Source organism: Scomber japonicus, chromosome 2 (assembly GCF_027409825.1).
Source record: "Scomber japonicus isolate fScoJap1 chromosome 2, fScoJap1.pri, whole genome shotgun sequence".
Classification (NCBI taxonomy): Eukaryota; Metazoa; Chordata; class Actinopteri; order Scombriformes; family Scombridae; genus Scomber; species Scomber japonicus.
Window position 1 is genome coordinate 20,197,515 of NC_070579.1, and position 22,567 is coordinate 20,220,081.

General features: G+C 38.5%; 1 protein-coding gene across 1 annotated transcript; it reads left to right on the top strand.

The window, feature by feature from the left end:
• The first annotated feature begins 2,392 nt into the window (after positions 1-2,392).
• Positions 2,393-18,685, top strand: spock3 (SPARC (osteonectin), cwcv and kazal like domains proteoglycan 3). Its single transcript, XM_053331137.1, has 11 exons — positions 2,393-2,439; positions 2,599-2,721; positions 11,656-11,695; positions 13,615-13,723; positions 14,441-14,549; positions 14,725-14,833; positions 15,023-15,136; positions 15,262-15,483; positions 16,832-16,894; positions 17,021-17,158; positions 17,792-18,685. Exons 2-11 carry the CDS (start codon positions 2,599-2,601, stop codon positions 17,947-17,949), a joined length of 1,185 nt encoding a protein of 394 aa, XP_053187112.1. The 5' UTR covers positions 2,393-2,439; the 3' UTR covers positions 17,950-18,685.
• Positions 18,686-22,567: the final 3,882 nt, after the last annotated feature.

Consider the following 22,567-nt stretch of genomic DNA (forward strand, 5'->3'; position numbering starts at 1 on the left):
ATGCTTCATGATTCTAATTTGACTTTCAAATATCTGAACCCTGTTATATTTTACACACACACACACATATACACACTCATCTCCTCCACAGCCTTTTATGAAGATGAAGATGTGAAGCTGAGGTCAAGGTTGGTTTCTACAGCAACTGTGCATAATGATGTCCTGACCCTGCTGACCATCAAGCTCCTGAAGAGCCCAGCTGGTAATAATATTAATACGATCTTACTTGTCCTCTTCATGTTTGCAATGTTTCTGTTTTTTTATCTCCCTAATCTCACCATCTCTTCATCTTGCTCTACTACAAATATGTGAAAAATTATAGGTAAAACTTGAATTAGTAAGTGGAGAAACATAAATGTAGATACTTCCATACAGCTGACACAAGATGTCATTGAAAGGTTAGATAAGTATGAGCATGATGTGAATCATATGCTGTGGCATGACCAGTCACCAGATCTCAACCCAACGGAACACCCATGGGATATTTTGGGCTGACATTTCCCCACCATCATCATCATCCAAAAAGCACATTTTCAAAGAAGGACTTAAGCTGTTCTGGTGGCGTTTATGCCTCAGCACCTTAGTAAGACACTGTTTTTTATTTTACATTTTTGCTGTTGCAGTTATAAGAGCAATAGCCACATCATTTTATACTGTACATTCTTACACCAAATAATAAAGTCAAATATCCTCTACAGCTAGCTGAATAAACTCAGCTCATACAAACACCAGTTTAAACAGTCAGAATTCTTTTTTGTGTTATTATATGTATATATGTGACAACAATATAAAACAGAAACTAGATTGATCAAAGTACAGGAAAAATGTCTCAATATAACAAATACATATAAATAGGGAACGATTTTGAAATCAAATACAACATATAAATCCCTTCCAACATCTGATTGGCCAATCAAACACTCCATCAGGTCACAGCATTTTGTGTGATAGTTGGTGTTACAATACACACACACAACTTTTGCAAGGTAACATGCAGTATATTTTCTTTTTGAACAAGCCTTTGTCATCTGATGTCTGTGACATATGTAAAACTGATTTGCATTACAGAGGCAAACTAACTCAGACTGAATCCCTGTATAATTTGAAGATATTTGTACTTAGATATTAGATATAGTAGATATTTGAACATTTGAGATTTGCAGTGTTTTGAGAATCATGCATTTCCTTCACAACTGTGCAAAAAGCAACTGAGAAGTGTAACTTGTTATTTAGGTCTGCCACACAGTTTTGACATCACATAGTTTTATACATATATAAAAAAACAGTTACGTAAGTTTATTTATAAAAGTTTTGAAAACACAAATAGGTTGACAAGAAAGTGTGGTAAAGAAGGAAACTGCCTATACCTGAATAAATTGGGCCGCAGCCTATTTAAGTGGCTTCATTCACACACTGCGTACTGACCTGAATAACATTATTATTGTTTTATTTTAGCTTAAGTAGGCAAAAAATGTCATTTCTGGAACTTAACTCATGTATGATTTCCTTTTTTGTCACTGACTGTATAGGCCACTTTGTGATATAGTGACAAAGCTGCAGACTAGTCCTTGTGGTATCATGATGTAGTCCAAAACAAGTATAGTATAACACATTTTCCCTGACCTTTGAAAAAATACCTCAGCCACTCTTAGGAAGAATGTCTTGGGCTCTGCATATCCCAGAAAGGACCAACTTTACAGGGAATGGCCCCACCCACCTCTACAAATCATCCTCAGCGGGCCATTTAGGTGCATTTCTTATGGAAACCATGTTATCTTGTAGCATCAATTTACAGTCCTGAGCTAACCTCTGCCAGGAATGTGAGTGAAACTCTCTCATGAGTCACCTACTGTACAAACAAGCCTGAGCGGCTCCCATGAGATGTAACAGAGCAGAAACATGGGAGAGGTAAAAGGAACACACATGTGCATCCACACATGCACACAGTAAGTCCAGTGCATCTCTCTTTTGTGAAATAACTGATTGCCATTTTAATGTAGTGTCTGATATTTAAGAGTGAAATACATGTAATACTTTTTTATATGCCATCTGGAATAACGTAGTCCAAGTTTCTATATTTTTGTTGTGATATGGATCTATCTACGGTCTAATCTTTATCAGAAGATTGCCCAGATTTCCTTTCATGAGAGGTACTCAGTGAAAAACACTTTTGCGGTGGCCTGATAACAGCCCACAGTGAGCCATAATGACTGTTTCCTCCGCACTGAGGAGAGGGGGAGAGAAACAAGGAAAAGCGGGCCAGAGCGCAGGGCCCGCGTATGGTGCCATGCGCGTTCCCGATTTGCTGCGCACCGACAGCCTGTGCGGAGAGAGAGAGAGCGAGAGAGAGAGAGAGAGAGAGAGAGAGAGAGCAGTTATTACTAGTGACAGAAAACGGCAGCGAGCACATACAGTCTAGAGAGCAGCTGATGCGACAAGGTAGGAGAAAAAGCATCTCCGCATTATTTTATTCAGTGTTGTGGATAACTGTTCTTTGCTGATGTGATGCAGATTGAACTGCCTCTGCTTTGAACGCGATTGCTTCCCTGCAGTCCTGATCTGATGTCCTCTCTCCGCGTTGTTGTTATGTGTCCGCAGATGCTGAGCGTCGCCTTGCTGTGTGTGTGCGCCGTCGCCTTCGGACACGTCTCCGCTCGCTCCGACGCCGGCAATTTTTTGGATGATAAGTGGCTCGCTGGAAGATGGGATAAATTCAGAGATGTAAGTAATATGCCCAGTTTATGTTATTATCTCATTTAGCCCCCTCACCCGCCACCACCCTACCTCCCCCCTTTTCCCCATAGCCACCCTCATTGGTTTGTGATCATGCGCTTCTCGTTTTCTCGTTGTGCACACGTCCGTCACCCGCTCCACTGAAACAGATCATCCTCGCATGCGACTCTGTTTTCTTAATAACCGTCCCTGGTTAACAAATATAGTCAAGGCCTCCACAAAACACAAACGCACATAGCTGTCCGAGAGGCACCACTGAGTTGTCGAGAGGGGCCTAATTATGGGCAGGTGAGGGACGGTGTCTGCAGCCGTGAGGCCTCAGTGTGCTGTTTGGTTAGAGGAATGACCACTTTCCACAAGGTTGTAGCAAACCAGTGGAGATGTCAGGTTGAGATGTTATGTTTTAGCCATTACGTGTGTATGTGTGTGTGTGATTGTTTGTTTTAGGCCCCTACTGTAACAAAATCAGCCTCAATTGGGAACACCAAATTAACACAATGATACAAAGAGCAAGTCCATTGTAAACACACACACACACACACACACACATATACACATATACATATATATATATATTGAGTCCCAGTGGAACATTAAAGGGATATTACACAGTGGCTGTGTGTGTATCTGTGTTTCCCAGTGGCCCCCTCTCTCAACCAGTATAGCAGTAATTGTATTTGAACTGATCTGGTTGATTGTGCTGCTAGTGAGTGTCTTCACATGGCGGACTTCAGCAAGGTGCTGTCAGCCACCATTATCCTGATGTGTTTATGTAAGGCCACTTAGCGCAGTAATGCTACCGCTGATCGTCATGACACATAACATACAGCCTCTGATCATGTAGCTGAGCTGCAAGCCTTTAAATAAATATTGTGTTCATGCTTTTACACTGTCACACAGAATCCTTATATCCATTAAACATCAACCTTTCATTAGATGTGAAGAAATGCTTGTTTTTACAGTAGTGTGTTCCTTATACATAATTTTGCTTTGAAAAATGCATACAAATGTTTTAGTTAGAATAGCTGTAGATTACAGGTTATAAATGGTGGAAATCAAAACTATTATTCGGGAATGAATGACACAAATTACAGAAAATTCAATGTACAAACTAAATCAGCTTTCTCTTTCAGTGCAATAGTGCAGTGCAGATATGGGATTTAGTGTATTTCTTAGAAGGATATCTTGCCTCTAACAACAGATTATGTTAAATGGATCCACGCAACCAGAAGTGATTTGTACATGTTTGCACATGCACACACTAACACACACGCAGATACACCAAGAGATGACAGGTGCATACACATAAATTACCAGATACAGGCCTTTTGTTTTGGAGCTATACTGATGAGCTGAAAAAGCAACATCGATGCACCAGAGATAATACACCCTTTACTCACACAAGCTTTAATCAGTGGGTTTACTATCATGGTGCTCATATACAAAAGGATGTGTTTTTTCTGATTTAAAGTCCTTGATATGTTTGATGTCAGAGAGAGAGAGAAAAGCAGAACAATATTTCTCTCACCTTGTCTTTTTTGACATGTTGTTTTTCTTTTGTTATTTAACCTGTACGGTCATCTTTTTCTACCTCTCACTTTCCCTGCCTGTCAGACATAAACATGTGAACCTTTTAGCTCAGCTGGAGCCATGTGATACACCTTAGGTCCAACTATTGAGCAGGATTTGGATTATGCAAATAGCACATCAGGGAAGAATGCTAGAGAGTAAATGTGATTGGGCATGAGCTGTGCTATTTAAGATGAGCTGAACTCTTTTAGAAGGTGTGTGTGTGTGTGTGTGTGTGTGTGTGTGTGTGTGTGTGTGTGTGTGTGTGTGTGTGTGTGTGTGTGTGTGTGTGTGTGTGTGTGAGAGAGGGAGAGAGAGAAACAGAGAGAGAGAGAGAGAGAGAGAGCTGAGAGCTTGGTGACTGTTAATACAAAGAGAGGTCTATAAATACCCATGATGGCAATGAGAGGACACTTAACCTATTCAGAACAGAAGTGAATAGATAGATAGATAGATAGATAGATAGATAGATAGATAGAAAGAAAGAAAGAAAGAAAGAAAGAAAGAAAGAAAGAAAGAAAGAAAGAAAGAAAGAAAGGGTTATGAGAGTGGAATGATTGGTAGTGAGCTGAAGGCTCCGTATGCAGTTATGTCTGTGTTTTAACCTTGAAGCCGTAGCGGCACAGGCATTAGAGACAAAGGTGGTGCACAAAGACATTATGTGCTCTGTATATCTGTGCATGTGTTTCATTTCCTGTTTTCTGTTTTCGCTGTGTGCCAGATTGTGGCTATATGTGTGTTTTTGCATTCTTTCACTTTGGAATTTATCAGTACATTATATCAAAGGTGTTCAACTAATTAAGCAATAAGAGTGACAGTTTTTGCACACTTTCTCATCTTCCTGTCCTTGCATGTTTGTAGCCAAGTACACCAGAACTGCAATTATTAATCAATTATTTGCCAATTATTAAATTAATTGCCAAATTAAAAAAAAAAAAATCAACATTTTCTGATTCCATCTTCATGTTTTTTCTTTAGTCTTCCATGGTAGTAAACTAAAATTGAGGGTGCCTCCTTGGGCTTTGCACAATAGTGGTTGACATTTTTCACAGTTTTCTGACATTTTTTTTTTTACCACACAACTAATTGATTAACAGAGAAAATAATCCACAGATTACTTGATAATGAAAATAATAGTTAGTTGCCCCCTTATTTTTATCACCCACAAGCCTCCAGTGGTATACAGAGGCCACAACCCCTGTGCTAATATAAACCCATCAATTATGTCATATATCTTTTTTTAAGCTCTGAGGTACATATTTGCTGATGGGTTTTGTACAAGCTTTGCAGATTTACAGTATAATTAGATACTATAGAATGCAATATTTGTTTATACAAGCAGAAGGATGAATATAAGATGGACAATGCCTCTGCAACTATATTCATTCATACATCAGTCTATTTCTGTTCTAATCTATTTGTTATCTAGATGTACTGTTGTTAGAGGTGATGCAGTCTGATTGATACAGTTGCCAGCAGATAATGGAACACATGTATCCCAATAGTGTTACAGTGTTGTCACGTACTGTATACCCTGTTTAAGGTTACAGCTCCAGGGGCCAGTTAGCACAGTCAAACTGCCACCAATTGTCATGGCTGTGAACACATCATGCAAACACTATACATAGCCTGTATAATAATATATACTGCAGCACATTTTCAGGAAGTGAAAAAGTTACGTCCTAGATTACAAACGGAAAAACCCCCCAACTATTTAATGAACTTGAGCTCTTCATAATTTCAAACTTGTCTAGCTATAAAGCGTTATAAAGAGTTTACTAAGTGGAGATTTACATATCACTAAAGATAACACTAACAAAAACATGTAGCACCACACAAATTTGTACTTACTGTAGGCATAGATAGGTTTTATTTAAGTGCCTAACTACCAAATGTAGACTAGGAAGTTCTCAAATTTTATTTCACATTTCAGAAAAACAACACAATACCTCAAATTGCAAGCTTTACACTAACAACATTAACGTAGCATAATGCTTTATGTAGCTATCACTGTGAATAGTGTGCTATTAAGTTCAGAATGCTTACATCCATTTATGAACAAGTCATACCTACATTTACAAATAGTTAAGTTAAATATATTGTTTGGTATTGTAAAAATGTTATTTTCGGAAGTCATGTGACAGGTTGTGATGTTCGTAGCTTTGTGTTTATGTAATGCATAAGACAGCAACATGTTCACACATTCCTTACGCTCTATCGCTGCAACCCAATTTATTAAATCACTCATTTGAAACTAGTTAAAGAACTACACACAAACTGGGTAATTAATTTTTGAATAGCTGGTGCATCCCAGTCCTGATAACTGCTGATTTTAAGACCAACACATAATGTGATCATTTATCATGCCTGTAGTTTATACAGGAGTCTGGGAATGTCAGTTTACACTCAAAGCTGTTAGGGTTGTCTTAATCCTACAATTAATTAAGAGCAGTATATTTAAATATGTCCCCCTCCCCCCTTTTCTTTCAGTTAGAACTGCTGCAACGTACCTTTTTTTCATCTAATACTCAATGCCAAAACTTTTTTTTATTTTTATTTTTATTTTTTTTACTGTGATTTGAATTTTGCATTTTAGGCGTGTACTGTCAATTTCATCTTTCAGCAAGAGCCATAAGTGGGTCTCCTGCTAAGTGCACTAGATAGGATCTTGGCCACTGATTTACTGTAAGTCCTGTTAGAATGGCTGGAGAGGCCTGGGGCTCTCTGTGCTGCGCTGGTGCTATCTCAGTTTTTAAGACATCCTGCTCCGCTTACTGGACCTTGGCTATCTTACAGCATTGGCACAGAGTGTAGAGATAAGTTGTGGAGGAACAATTAAAGGAAAAACACAATGGAGGATGTGTGATGAAGAGCATGACTCCTAATTGTGTGACATAGGAATAAATTACATCTTGTTTTGACCAGCCTCATTAGAGCATATTACACCTTCCTCTCCTCTCCTCTCCTCTCCTCTTCTGTGTGTGTATGTGTGTGTGTGTGTGTGCACGCATGTGTGTTTTATTGTGCATGTCTGTCCTCTTGTTGTGTTGTGGAGGGTGAATGATGTAGAGAAGGTACAGAGCTTGAGGCCTTTTCCACTTCAAAGCACCTCAGTGTGGATTTGTGTTTGTTTGTGCGTGCGTGCGTGCATGCATGCGACAAGCTTGAGCAAGACAAGCAGAGCCAGTACAGTGAAAACATATTTCTCCTGTTGGACGTTAGGGGGAAGGCAGAACGAAGTGAGTAAAAAAAGGAAGGAAGCCATTAGGGTGCAATTAGCATGGGTGAAATCAGATCTGTGAAAAGCTGAAGTAAGGGTGAGAAAAGTGGTTGACACAGAAAACATATTCACGAGCAATTATTTCAATATACATGTAGAGAAAATAAATATACACTGTAGCAAACTGGGATGTGGGCTAATGAGCCTTTACAGTCACACTGCTGTGTTTGTGTGTACTTGATTGAAAGAGGAGAAAAGATTGTCGTAACTGCGAGGAAGAGAGATGAACAGAGGTGGAAAAAGATGGAGAGATAAATTGAAAAGTTGCTATTTTAAGAGCACGCTCGGGAGGCCATTAGACCTATTGTTGAAATTTGGGTTTACTCTGGTTTTTGGAAAGTGGGTGGCTGGTTTCATGTGCAGTGAAGTGCATTCATCCAGTTATTTGATGTTTTGTAGTGCTGACAGATTCTGGTACTGCTGTCAGTGTGGTGGTGATAAGTTTGTTTGTTCATAGAAGTGTGTGTGTGTGTGTGTGTGTGTGTGTGTGTGTGTGTGTGTGTGTGTGTGCGCGTGCGTTGGGTGATTCCATTAAGGAATCAGACTGTGAGCCTGCTGTTGTCTTGACTGGTATAGAGGGCCTGGCCCCCATAATGCAATGTTCTCATTATTCAGTCTCCATGGTCTGCAGTGCTAGAAAGGACCTCACTGCTTGGTTTTGTCTTTGCTAATCTGTAAATATTTGGGCTCTCCTCACATTTAGATTTACTTACTGTGCAGGTTTGTGAATCAGTTTTACAAGCACAGTGGAAACAGACAGAGTCCCTGTTGAATTTTCTCTCAATGAAACGCGACCTTTCATAGGAGTAGAAGATAGAGATGAAAACTGTAGTGAAAGTGCAGAGGGTCAGAAGAGTCAACGATGAAGGACAGCAAGGAGGAATTAATTAGAGCTGTGACAAAGCAAGAGTTGACCCTTTTCACCATAGAGAAAGACAGGGACGCTCTTTAGAGTTGAACTCAAGCTTTTTAAGAAATAACACAAATCCAGAGTTGGTTTTCTGAGGTGAGGGTTGTACTGTGTAAAGTATAGATATTGATTGACAAATAATAGTGCCATCATTGCATTGATGCACCAAGTCTATAGTGTCCTTGTAGCATTTGCAATAAAGATGGGAAAATGTCATGAAATGCAGGGCAGTAACTCAATGACTAGTGAATGAAACTGCTTCTCAGCAACAACCAAGATATTTTCTGTGATCCTTTAAACACAAACAGTCAACATTTGTTTGAATACCCAAAGCAAATATTCAGCTTGATGAACAAATAATGATTATATAGATAAAATCTCCAGTCCACATATACACATGCACTACCTCCTGTTAAGGTGCCACAGCATTTTAACCAGCACTGAAGTACCACATGCAGATCCTAACTTGTTTACTTAAAAACACTTTATAGAATCCAAACAAAAATGTACAATATAAATGAATGGATTTACACCCCTACAGAGTGATTAAGAATGCTGGATTGTGTAAAAGACTAGACAATATGAAGTAGTAGCTCTGCATCTTTACTCATGAACGTATCACCTCAACCACTCACCTTTTAACCTTCTTAAAGTCCCACATTTCACACACATGTCCTGCCTTGCCAGTACTGAAATGTTGAAATATGTACTGTCAACATTACAGCTGCTTCTACTGCAGCTGTGTCCAATTTTACAAATTAGATCTTCAATTTGACAAAACCTTATTTGCAAAACTTCATAGAAAATTGAATGAAAACTTCATGGAAATATTTTGTCCCAACAAAGATACAATGGCACAGGTGTTACTCTTTGATCAATGCTGTTTTCCAAAAGCCTTCCACCCATGTTTGATGTGTGCATGCTGTAATTCTATTCCTTCACCAGCAGATTATATCACACGTATGGTATAAGTAACGTAACTTTGCTGTGCTGCTTATAGAGCCAGGACAGTCTCACAGTGAATTATTACACTATACAGTGAAATTATGTCTACTGATTAATTAATTGATTTTTTAAATTTTTAAATAGTGAAACAAATAAAATAAAAAAACTAAACCTACAATTGAAAACTAAAATAAAACAGAAGTAACTGTGTAACAATTTATTCTGGCTTCTTTTGCCGTGTCTGATTCCTGATTCATCTCTCTACTTAGCATATGACTAATATCAAAAGTAAATGCTGTAGGTCTATGCCTGAAATTTATAACGATACTTATTTTCGGTATAATGTAAAAAAAAAAAAAAAGTAGCTTCAGTGGGACTCCGTACATTTCTGATGTGAAAGGTCTTTGTGTCCAAAAAAATGTTCAACTGTGCAGCAAAGGAAACCAAAGGCAGAAGATGTAAAAGATTTGGGACAGAGCATAGTTCCTGATATTCAGGGCACAGTCCTGACTTTCACTCTTTAATTGAATTTGATACATCCTGTTAGCAGACATTTGTGCAACTTAAGAATGTACAAATTTATAGTGCAGAGGCTTCAATTGGTAGGATGAAACACTCTGTTGAGCCACACTGGTATTTATGCTGATAACAGCCCCCCCCCTCCTTTACCATCCCTTCCTATTTGTTCTGGCACAGAGAATTGAATGAGTCAACACAATACACACACACACACACACACACACACACACACACACACACACACACACACACACACACACACACACACACACACACACACACACACACACACACACACGATTAATGGTAAATTAGTCAATTAAGCACATAATTAAATGCATTTTTAATTCATTTTGAGGCGCAGTTATTCCGCTACTGACTGAAATAAGTTGCATTTCTCATCTGGTCATGTGTTTACAAGTGGCTTCAGCTAATTAGTCACATCATGATTAGTTTGCATAGCCACATTGTGGGGGCTAGTCTCCTGATCTCAGTAAGGTTAGTGTGAGGGTATGGTTAGGGTGAGAGTTGTGGTATGCAGCAGTTATGGTTTTTGCCAGATCAAGTTACTCAACATTGTGTAGTTAGTTTAGTATTTTTATAAGTGTCAAAAAATGTGTTTGTGTGTGCAAGTGTATTATTATAATTAAAAGAACGGTAAAAAAAAAAGAAAAGCAGATGACAATAAATAACCAGAATGGGTCATTGTTGTGACAGAATGAGAGAGAAGACCAGAAAAATAAAATCTCTGAACACTGTCTGAACGACTAAAAGGATGCAAAACTCACAGTTCCTTATGCTCCCTTCACATTTACATCATAAGCCAGCACCCACCTGAGTGTGTCACCTTATTGTCCTTCTATTAAAAGACGGCAGATCATTCAACTCTAGTAAAATGTGTTCCTTATTGTGACTAAGGGAACACATCCACATGTAATAAACTGAATCACTTGACCACATCTAGTAAGGTTTTATGAGCTAGATAAACTAGTCAGAGTAAATTAGTTTACGAAATAAATAATTATTTATCTCAGCTGCTAGATGCAATGCAGGTATTACTGGTTGATCATAATTTAAAACGAAAAGGTTTATTTGTAAAGATAAACATGGCTTTAAAGACAGCAGTCTCATGCCTTCCTTTTTACCAGATTTTTTTAAAAGCCTGCCATCTCAGTTATTGAACTCCACTTCAAATAGCATTTTAACAACCTAAACCTGAAAACCACACTTTCACATCTTTAGACTGTTCAATCTGTTCAATCCTTCCTCTGCTTTGTGTGTGTATACCACATACTGCATGGTATGTAAACAAAATTCCATTTGTTGATATGAGGAAGTTTGATAAGAAGCAAATGTGCACACAAAGGCCTCATTTCATCCACATAACTGCATAAACTACTGTCATAACATCAACATTATCTAAACTAAATAAATGCATGCTCTTTGTGTTTGTAATTGATGGTGTGTGTTCCCTAGATTGTCATCCATTTATTTGATAATCCAAAGTTTCCACTCAAAAAATCAAAAGAAAAACCTAATGAAAATGTGGTTTTATTCTCTGTTTCTATAATGCTTTCTCCTTAAGGAAGTGGAGGTTTGTATGACTGTTTAATGACCTTGAATTGTTTACTCTACATGTCATTTGAATAATATTCTCATGATTCTTTCTCTTTTTTTTTAATGATTAACGTTGTTTCAGGAGCCTCGAACATGGACTCCATCCAAGCCCTTCGATCAAGGTAGGTGTGAGGGAGAATAAGTTAGGCCTGGAGAGGTTGTAGTGTTTAGAGATAAAAACAAAAGAACTAGAAAAAAATCACTTTACCTTCTTCAAAGTCACACAAATCCCTAAATTAATTATTCCAATAACCAAAATTGTTTAGAATATCCATGTGGATCTGTATACACATCCAAATACACACAATAATAGATAATACTGTTGATAGTGGGCACTGAGTTTTGTGATTTTTTTTTCATTTAATGTTGCTGTAATGCCAACCATGTGTTAAATGCCATCAAATTCTACAAGACTGCTTATGATCAGTATGTGCATGACACAATTGATAAAGAATGATGGCAGTTTATGTCAAATAAGCCATGTTCACAATATTCTGGCAACCAATTATAGGAACATACTGTTGTGGCATACTGTATGATACATCAGGTGAAAATTCGATATAACTAAAGCAGTGGTGGGTGGGCACTTGGTCATGCTATCCTCTCCAAAAACAAGTGATGTGTTCCTTTGTACACAAACTAACTTTGCACCAAATGTTATTGTAGTATATATTGAGTAGTTTTAGAAATATCTAGACTGTCACAATTGGACAAATAACCTTAAACTATCCTGAGTCTCACTTTTAGAACTTTTAGAATTTAGAAGGTGTTTCTATAATGAATCAAAGTTCATCTGCAGCAAACGTCTTATCTTTAGTCATGTTGTCTAATTTCAGAGACTGACCAAAAACACCTGGTTTAGAAAGGTTTTGATAGGAAGCCACAAAAGCTGCTCTTCACAACACATGTGTTCTCATTTATATATAGAGTGCATCATAGTGGACATATTTTCTCAAATCTTTTATCTGACAGCGACCCCCAATTCCTTATCACTACAATGGCCACCTGATTTATGTAGATATCAGATAACAATTTGATTTAATGGATAGCCCCTTGAGATGAACCATATAGTTATTTGGGGGGAGGGGGGGGGCAGAACATAAAAATACCTTACACACAAAACAAAACATCATCATGTGATTTTTTTGTTTTTGTTTTTTTTTTTAATTCTTCAATCATCTTCATTCCTTCATTGTATTACAGGCAGTGATAAGCTCATACACACATCAAGGCACACACACTCTCACTTATTACTGTATCCTCCAACACACTCACACACATGCGTCCACACACACCCGCACACCAGGGAAACAATAGCATTAGATAGTGCGTTGGAGGATAGAGGGAGGATAATCTGCTCAGCTCAGGGATTACAGTAAGGTTCTTTAGAGCAGAGGTCATTCACAAACTGTTCTGGGATCAGCTGAGGGGCTTAGATAATGTGCATAGGTGCCATGCTGAAGGCTGATGAGCGGTCAGATACAGTTAGCTTGTTGCACCCAACAAAGATCACACCCTCAGCCAAAGAATCAGATCTAAAATCAGCTCTCAACTTAAAAGCCAGGCATGACGCTCGGCCATGAGATCTGATACCAGATCAGATAGAGGATCTGCGAGAGAGCATGCACGAGACTGACAGTCCATGCAGGCTGATGTAAGAAGTAGCCTGTTAAACTAGTTCCGTCTGTTTTTAGCTGTGAGGATACTTAACAGTATTATGGGTTTGAGTTTAGCGTGAGAGAGATGTTGCGAGTATACTGTAAGTAGAGGCACAATGGATACAATTAACACACACACTCAGTCTATAAAAATGGAAGGAACTACATGGTTTAATTTGGAATCATTGATCTGGGTTTTGAAAGAACAAAATAAAAATGTAATCTTGGAAAGATTTTTATCTTTGTTTACGCTCATGGGCTTATTTTCTCTATGAAGCTCTTTAAATTGAGGGGCTGTGTTTTGGTTGCACACACATACAGTGTACTCATATACACAGTTGAAAGAATTCTCATTTTATTTATGTTTTTCTGTGTGTTTTCAGCCCTTGATCCCTCCAAAGACCCTTGTCAGAAGATCAAATGCAGTCGCCACAAGGTGTGCGTGGCTGAGGATTATAAGACTGCTACTTGTGTCAGCCAGAGGAGAGTTAGGTGAGGAGCAGACGCATGTACACACAAACTTTTAAACCAGCCTGTGTTTCAATGCTGTCTTTCACATTTCCATTCAGATGTTGCCACAAATGAAACACGAATGACAGTGGATTAGGAGCAAATCAAATCTCTCTATTACTTTCCTCTCTTCCCTCTCTTTTTTTGCTGCTCACTTATTCATTCAGCATGATAAGAAACAACATCAGAGGGCTGGCTGTTTTTCTGTTTTTCCAGCTTTTCTACTGGTTGCCTGGCTCTCTTATGACTGTTGTGTGACATTACTGTTTAGTCCAATTACCCCAGCACTGGCACTGTTTTACAACGGACGCAAAGTCCTGCCAAGTGATATGAATGGGCTTTGTATGTGTGTGTGTGTGTGTGTGTGTGTGTGTGTGTGTGTGTGTGTGTGTGTGTGTGTGTTTCTGTCTGGGACACTGCAGACTGGACAGAAGACTGTAACGCCATGCTGACCTCATTTCCCATTCTTAGCAGCAACACAATTACCACAACGCAGTGCTATCAAATCAGAAAATAATCGCACATAAATCCTAAATCCTTGTCTCATTTCTGAAATTGCTGTAAGAACAAGACAATATATTGCAGATGCAGAAATGCTTAGAAAACATTACTTTTGAGTGAAGCAGGGAGGAGAAACATTATGATGAATGTAAAATGAATCAGTAAGATGTTTAGTGTGATCATGTTTCAAATCTCTAGTTTTAAAGATGCCAATTTGTACCAGAGTCCGGGGTCAAAGTGCAAACCCTGCCCTGTGGTTCATCCCTCTCCAGTTTGTGGAACTGATGGCCACACCTACTCCACCAAGGTAACCACACATGCTCACTTCGTCTATTTTCCTAGAATAGAAGACGAAGAGAAACTTCTCTGCAGACGAGTGACATTTTTTTCATTTCCTCATGATGGAACACACATCCTAATTTCATTTCCTCTTCTGTCTCGTCCCCTCTCTCTCTGTCTCTGTCTCTGTGTCTCTTGCTTAGTGTAAGTTAGACTACCAGGCATGCATCACAGGAAAGAAGATTGCTGTGAAGTGTTCTGGTATGTGCCCTTGCCCCTCTCAGCCTGAAGAGAGCTCTACTGAGAAGAAAGGTACACAACCCTGCACGCACACAACCCAGCACTGCAAACTAAGATACTTATCAAAGGAATCAGTCAATTATCATAACTGCATCCTGGCCCATATTCAAAATCCTTACTGATAATCTGAAGCCATTCTCCCAGGAGTGGGGTTATAAAGCAACACTATCATCATCAATCATTAGTGTTATTGTTCCTCAGTGTGCAGCGAGTCAGACCTGAAGGAAGTAGTGAGTCGTCTGAGAGACTGGTTCAGAGCGCTGCACGAGAACGGCAACCATAAGAGAGTCAAGATCCAGAAGCCAGAGAAGAACAGTGAGTTGTAACATTAAGAAAGTTGAGAATTTGGCATGTATAACCACAATGATTATTTCACTGAGACAGCCATCTACTTGTCATGGTAACGTCTATACTCTCTTTTCTTTGACTTTCTCGCCCAGAGTTCGAAGTTGGAGCATCACCTATATGTAAGGATCCTCTGGGATGGATGTTCTCCCGCCTGGACACAAACTTTGACCTCCAGCTCGACCAGTCAGAGATCAGGAGCCTCTATGTGGACAGGAACGAGCCATGCTCTGATGCATTCTTCAAATCCTGTGATACACATGCAGACAAAGTTATAACCAGCTCGGAGTGGTGCACATGTTTCCAGAGGTACACAGGTAAGATATTTGTGCACAACATAACAAAATCCTGGTCAATTGTGATATGGAACTTAAGCTCTCACATAAATTAAATGACACAGTAATAAAAAGGGAGACGTAAAGGCAAGAGACATCATTTATAGGGGGGACCCACGAAAGTGAACATCGGGGTAGAGAAAGGGAGACTGAAACATTCCACATATTGACTCTGGAGGAGTAGCATGTCAGGTTATAGCTTATTTCCAGATGTTGTGACATTATATATTACCACATATTATTAATGTATATTTGACTTACACATGCACACATGCACAAATGCAAACATTAAAATGCATTCAAACCTGAACATATTCATATTTTTGTATTTCTGACTATTATTCTTACATAATAATTTACTCACTAAGCTAACTGCTGAGTTCACATATGGGGCAGCAAGTACAATAAGCCAGGCAATCAGACAGGGTTTAAAGGTGAAATTATTACCTTAACTGTCCAGTTTAAAGATCTAAAACACACTTTTACAGCAGACATTTTAACTTGATAACAGGAAAAGCACAGGTGGATAGATGAATAACATTAATGATGCTCGTATCCCATTTAGGTCAGCCAGTGTCTGGTACTGTGCATGCTCACTCACTGACATGGCTTGCTGGGACAATTAATGGGATTGAGCCATTGTTAATGTTATTATTTACACCTGTGTTAATAACTCTGATATGTCAAAATGTCTGCTATGAAGGTTTATTTCTGGTTCATCTTTGACCAATTTTCCTGGAAATGAAGGATTATCGCCAACATTTTGGGTACACTTTCAGTTTTACCTACTGGAGTAGATAATCTGGCTAAACTATTGGCTTGATAGCTACTGTAAAACATCCCCTTGACCGCGTGTGCCTATTGCCTCTTCAAACTTAGTACAATATTATTATAAGTGATAAGAATGACTAAAATGAAGCCCAAGTTATATAAAACCAGAATGTTTTCTTTATTTGATAAACTCACCTCTAAAGACATAGACATAATAGATGCCCTTTTGCCAGTCAGAATAGGATACTCCTTGACATGTGCAGAACATTGTACTGTATAAACTGTGCTATACAATACAGTTTGTTACAATACATTGCCTCGCATTAAATCAGTATTTTATGAGACCCAGGTTGCAAATGTATTTTTTTGGTCATTAAGATACAATATTTACTGATGAGTCACTGGAGTTGCTCTAACAAAAGCAAAGACAGCAGGATAACAAACATCATGACGAAAGCAAAAAGTACACAAAGGAGGAGAAGTTAACACAGGCAGACACTTTCCCAGAAAAGCAGACTTCTGCAGCTTGTTACCAGAGTCCCCTGTCTCTCCTTTTCAGATTCCCCTTGTAAAGCAGAGCTGTCCAGTATCAACAAAAAGCAAGCAGGGAAGAAGCTTCTTGGTAAGACACACACACACGCACACACACACACACACACACACACACACACACACACACAAACATACACACACCGTGTTACCCTGGCGTATTATTTTCAACTATGCATTTTGGCTTATATATATACAGGCCAGTACCTGCCATCCTGTGATGAGGAAGGTTACTACAGGTCCCACCAGTGCCACAGCAGCAGTGGCCAGTGCTGGTGTGTGGATCGCTATGGCAATGAGGTAGCTGGCTCACGCACCCATGGGCCTGCAGACTGCGGTAAGCAAAACTCTGAGAAGTGTCATGTTTCTGTACTGAGAACAAAGAAACACAATTATTCATTGATAATTTTCTTTTTGTATTTGTATCATAAAACTGTTGAAAGGATTTGTTGATATTTAGGTAAATATGCTGTCTTGCAGAGTGTTAGAGGATAGTAACCATTCTTATATCTGTCATATCTAAGACTGGAAACAGTGGGAAACAATTAGCCTGGCTCTGTCCAAAGTCAACAAAAACTACTTACCAGCCCCTCTAAAGCTGGCCAATCAAGATATTTTTCTTATTTGTTTCAACCGTACAAAAACTGCAGTATAAAAACAAGAAGTTGTGGATATGCGAGGGGTTATGTGCTGCACTATTTAATTGGCAGGTGCAGTAACTTCCTTGTGCCTTGTGGTCAAAGCATAGCCGGGTAGAGCCATGTTAGCTTTAGTTTAGCATGCAAGTATTTCACACTTTCATCTAAACTTAGCTAACCTGCTACTGGACGTAGCTTTATATTTACTGCACAAACATAAAAGTGGTCTAAGTGTTCATCTAACTCTTGGCAAGAAAGCAAATAAGGGTATTTCCCAAAAAAGACCAAACTACTCCTTTAATTGCTACTGTTGGATTATTCTCTGTTTTTAGGCGTGATTTTGGAGTCTTCTGGGGACCTCGGCAGCGGAAACTCAATGTTCACAGATGATGATGAAGACTCCTTTGTCCTCAACGACCAGGCTGGAATGGATGACGAGGACGACGAGGATGAGGACGACGATGACGACAATGATGAATATCTGTCGTAATTTTGAAAAAGAAAACAACAAAAAAAAAAACAGAAAACTGTTTGTTTGGTCAAACTGCACGTTTCTAGGTGACTCCCCAGGCAGATACTTAATCGTACTAACAGCCTATGGACTACTCTCTGTGTATTGTTTGTTCATAAGTTAAAAAAAAAAATAAGAGAAAAACAATATTCCTGGCAAATGTTTTTGATTTCTCCTCCTGTCTAAGTAAAAAATATGATTGGTTAATGGCACTTGTTCACTTGTCAACCAGAGAATATTACAAGGACTAATCGACAACCAATCCAGTGCTTTGGATTTGACCACATGTGCAAAGACCTCTCCCTTCATTGGACAGTCCATCCCTTCTAGTGTGTCCTGTCCTTGTGCAGCACTCCGATGCCTGCTGATGCCTGAGGCGCAATGTTAAAGAGATTTTCCCCTCTTCATTCCTCCTCCTGTCCTCCCCCACCCCTTTTACTCCTTATCAAACGTTCCTGTGTATAGGTGGGATGTTGATGATGTAGATAAGAGAATATTGCACTCTTTAGGTTTCTTTTGATCTTGATTTGTAATTGTGACTGTAACTGTGTGGAAAAAAACAGATAAGAGTTAGACATGCTTCATTAGGAAAATTAAGGCAAAAACACAGTGTGAGCTGGATAACAATCAAAACCGACATGCTAGCTGTTTTTCACTGAGACACAAATCAAGTCAAATCATCTAAAAGGCGCAGCAACAAGGAAAGACAAATTACCACTTGGGGGGAAAAAAGCCAGTGGTGTTTGGGGGGGGGGGGAGGGGGGAAATTATTATCTATTTTTCTAATCCATTGTTTGATGAATACAGGAGATGAAACAGATTTGTTGTAGCATGTCTAACACTGCGTGATGTTGTTTCACTCTGTAGAACCAGAGGCTAAACCTTTGTGGAACTCAACATATAAAGGAGCTTGAGGTTGGAAAAATTCCCTTAAGCGTGTACAGATGAAACTACACTTACATGAACAGCTCAAGCTACAAATCTGTGTGATAGAAAATGTTTACTCATCTTTAATACATCAGAAAACCTCATCACAGTTCAGAAGGAAAACGTGGCGTTGATGTAAATTTTCAGATTTGAATCTTGGGCTTGATGTGATTTGAGCACACAGTATAACAGAACAAATCTGTTGCACAGTAAAGAAACCGCAGAGCCATGCAAACGTTTGGCAGGTGGATAAAGGTGAAGGTGTGCCTTTTACTGGTAATGACAGATGGTGGTAATGGTGGGAGACGCATGATCACTGGACTAAACCTGACTTAAGCTCGTCATTACACTGAATAAGAGTGGCTTTTTCTGTCAAGCTCAGATACTGTTTGGTTTTGGTATGGCTTGTGTTTTGGGTCTCTCTTACGATGATGTTACATAGGCCATATTTCAGATCTTATTTGTTACATAGGATAGCTAGAATGTAGAGAAGCACAGAGATAATTAAGGCTTAAGAATCACTTAGACTCTGCTGGATTTGAAAATGTTTTATATATTAGTACACTGGCTAGAGAAAGCTTTGGTTTAGACAGCTTTATATGAGAAAAGATTATCATCTTTCAGTGTTACTTATATTTTGTTTCAGAAGCTTAATTTTTACCTGATCTGCTACTACTTATAGTGTATCTGTTGCAGTTGAAATCTGAAACTGATCCCAGATTTGTGTATTCTTTGTGAGTCCTGTGACTGTTTATGCAGACCTGGGACCAGCTGTACTCCTTATGTTATTTTTCAACTATTAATCTGCCATTGGGCTTCATTTTGAATTAAACATCTCTTGAAATTCCATGTTAAGACCTTAAAAAGTGCCATCATAACTATCCAATAGTTTGTTTATTTTTGGGGTTATTTGTTTTTGTTTTTGTTTTTTGTTTTTTGTTTTGCTCTCCATCATCCCTTTTAACATGGAATTTCACTCCACTTTATGAACTGGAGATAATTCGGTCTTAAAGTGTGCTGTTTCATGAGTGTGATGACTTGCAAATCATTTTTGATGACCTCAGACACTGTAGCCACTCTCAACCAATAACGCACTGTCATCACAGCTCTGATAGCGTTCAAAGGTTATGATACAGATGCATTTTTTACAGTGTATGTATGATTTGCTGAAATAAAAGCTATATTGACCAATGTTTGCTTGACTGCATAGTCTCGAGTGTTACTTGGACGACGTATACAGGACTCCTGTTTCTTTGTGACAGATTTTCTGTTTCGGTTCTCTACTTATATGCTTACATTTAGGAATAGAAAGACATTGTAGGCTATTTTATGATGCATTTGAGCCCATAATTTGCTCCCATTGTCAGATGCACAGCTGTTGGTGAGATGTGTGGTGAGACTTTTTCAAACAAAATGGTTCAACACCTGCAATAAGTGGAAGATGAGAGTAGTTATGCATGACTTAAAGCCAATTTAAAGGAAGAGAAAGCTGACAGCGGTTAGGAGTGACAAGCTGCTTGTTTGTAGGCAATGAGTTATGTGTGCAGGAACATCATTGCATTATGTAGGAGAACAGGTGAATATTTTATAAGTCACCGTCACACCCACATCCTACATGCATTCACACACACAGCATATGGAAGCATATTGAAATATGTAGAGCAAACAAATAACACATAAATGAATGAGTACATGAAAAGGGCCCATTCATGAACCTGGATAAGTTTGTTTTACACTGTGATAACCTTTTTGCATTTTTTTGTTTTTTTTTACATGGGCCGGAGTAAGCAGGCCACAGGACCTCACACAATGTGTTGATGTGCGTGTGTGTGTGTGTGTGTATGTGTTGGCAACAGGGCTTGTAATTGGCTCCAGATAGGGAAGTCACTGGGTAAATATCAAATGTTCATTTTCACACACTTTTCCTTTCCCAGTATGTGCTGACCATAGAAATGTGGCAAGATACCATCTCTATGGCGCATTTCCACCTGGTGGAGCCTGTTGTTGGAGACATTCCAACAATAAAAATGATCTGCAAGTGTACAGGGAGACAGAAGGACTGAGAGCTAATGGGAAATGCCTCAAATTGCAGGAAGCTCTTTTGATGTTCGGAAATCAGGATTCTTGGATAAGCATTATTCTATGATAAACAATCATGTTTTCATGCTGCATGGGATGTTTTTACAATCTGAGTTTGTGTTATCAGACATTATATAATGATGTTGATGTTAATTAAATGTCAATAGCAGTATTAGAAACATCACAGTTTAATGTAGAAGTTTAATGTTTTCTCTTTAATAACTGAGTAGGTTTCACCATCATATGTCAAACTGACCTGCTCCATACACACAAGCTTAAGATCTGAAAGCCCTTGAGTGTCCAGCCAACTGTGAATATCAGTCTAAAGAATTCTCAATGTGCCCAAATATTACAACAGAAAATAACACGGCTTAGACAAAGAAATAAGTGCTCCAGCATTCATCTATCAAACTTCTATTTCCAAGGTCAAGAAAGGACTTTCAAGCTCAAATGTTATGTTAGTGGTTATTCCAAGCAAACTACCAAAATAGACTGTTGAAGTTTTTGCTTTATGTGTTTGAAGAGTTTTGTCATCTCACAGTTCATTGCACAATAGCTAAATTATGAAACTGCATGTTAAGTATTCTAATGCTGTATAATCAGTGGTGGACGTGGTACTCAGCAGAAATACTGTTGTCTAAAAATATTAAATTACAAGTAAAGTCCTAAATAAAAAATGTTACTTAAAATGTTACGTAAAATTATAGAAGTATTATCGGCCCCTATATTATTATAGTGAATTACATTGTTTGTTTCTATCACTAACAAATACATGTGAGAGCATTTTAATGTTGTAATTTATCAATAGTGAACCAATTTTAGATACTTCTGGGTAGATTAATAGTAACAGCACTGCATCATATTATATTATATATGAGTGTACAAAATTCATATAAATAGATAACATTTTTAAAGAAAATAAAAGTGACTAAGTGATTAAAACAACTGTTAGAATATTAAAATATGCTATGTAAAACCTTGATCTGAAAAGTAGCTAAAGCTGTAAATTATTGCAGTGGAGTAGAAAGTACAATATTCCCCTCTGAAATGTAATGGAAGTATAATGTAGCATCAAATGTAAAAACTCGGGTATACCTCAAAGTACCCTTTGTATAGCTGCTTTCCACCATTGTATATAATTAATACCATATTCCAACCATTGTGTCCAGTTTATATCACATAAGAAGGTGCACTGGAGGGTCTGATTTTGTGGAGCAAGAAGATAATTAAACATGTGCTTTCCTCCTTGGATTATTATGATTACGATCACCGTCATTGTGTCCTGTTTGTTTTTTTCACAGCTTTACTCTGTTTGCATGTCTACAGCAGCATCATGGGGTCCTTTCATCATTCACATCTTGTTGGTGTAGTAAATGTAAGCACTGTTGAAAAGGCCTGAGCTGAGCTTACACGGCAAGCTGCTGAGGAGGCAGTATAGGCTCACCTTAATGGTTAGGTCACTGTTGGTCAATACACTCTTACACACACACACACACACACACACACACACACACACTTAAGGGGCTCATGTTACTGCAGCTGAGTCAGCACAAGCAGTACACATCCATAGCAGAGTGAGAAAAGACATGTT

What these genes read in the sequence shown, in the direction of transcription:
- spock3 (XM_053331137.1), top strand. Translation starts at nt 2,599, where the DNA reads ATGCTGAGCGTCGCCTTGCTGTGTGTGTGCGCCGTCGCCTTCGGACAC. An exon ending in ATCCAAGCCCTTCGATCAAG is followed by an intron (nt 11,696 to 13,614) that starts GTAGGTGTGAGG and finishes GTGTGTTTTCAG; the next exon opens with CCCTTGATCCCTCCAAAGAC. An exon ending in GCCACACCTACTCCACCAAG is followed by an intron (nt 14,550 to 14,724) that starts GTAACCACACAT and finishes TCTCTTGCTTAG; the next exon opens with TGTAAGTTAGACTACCAGGC.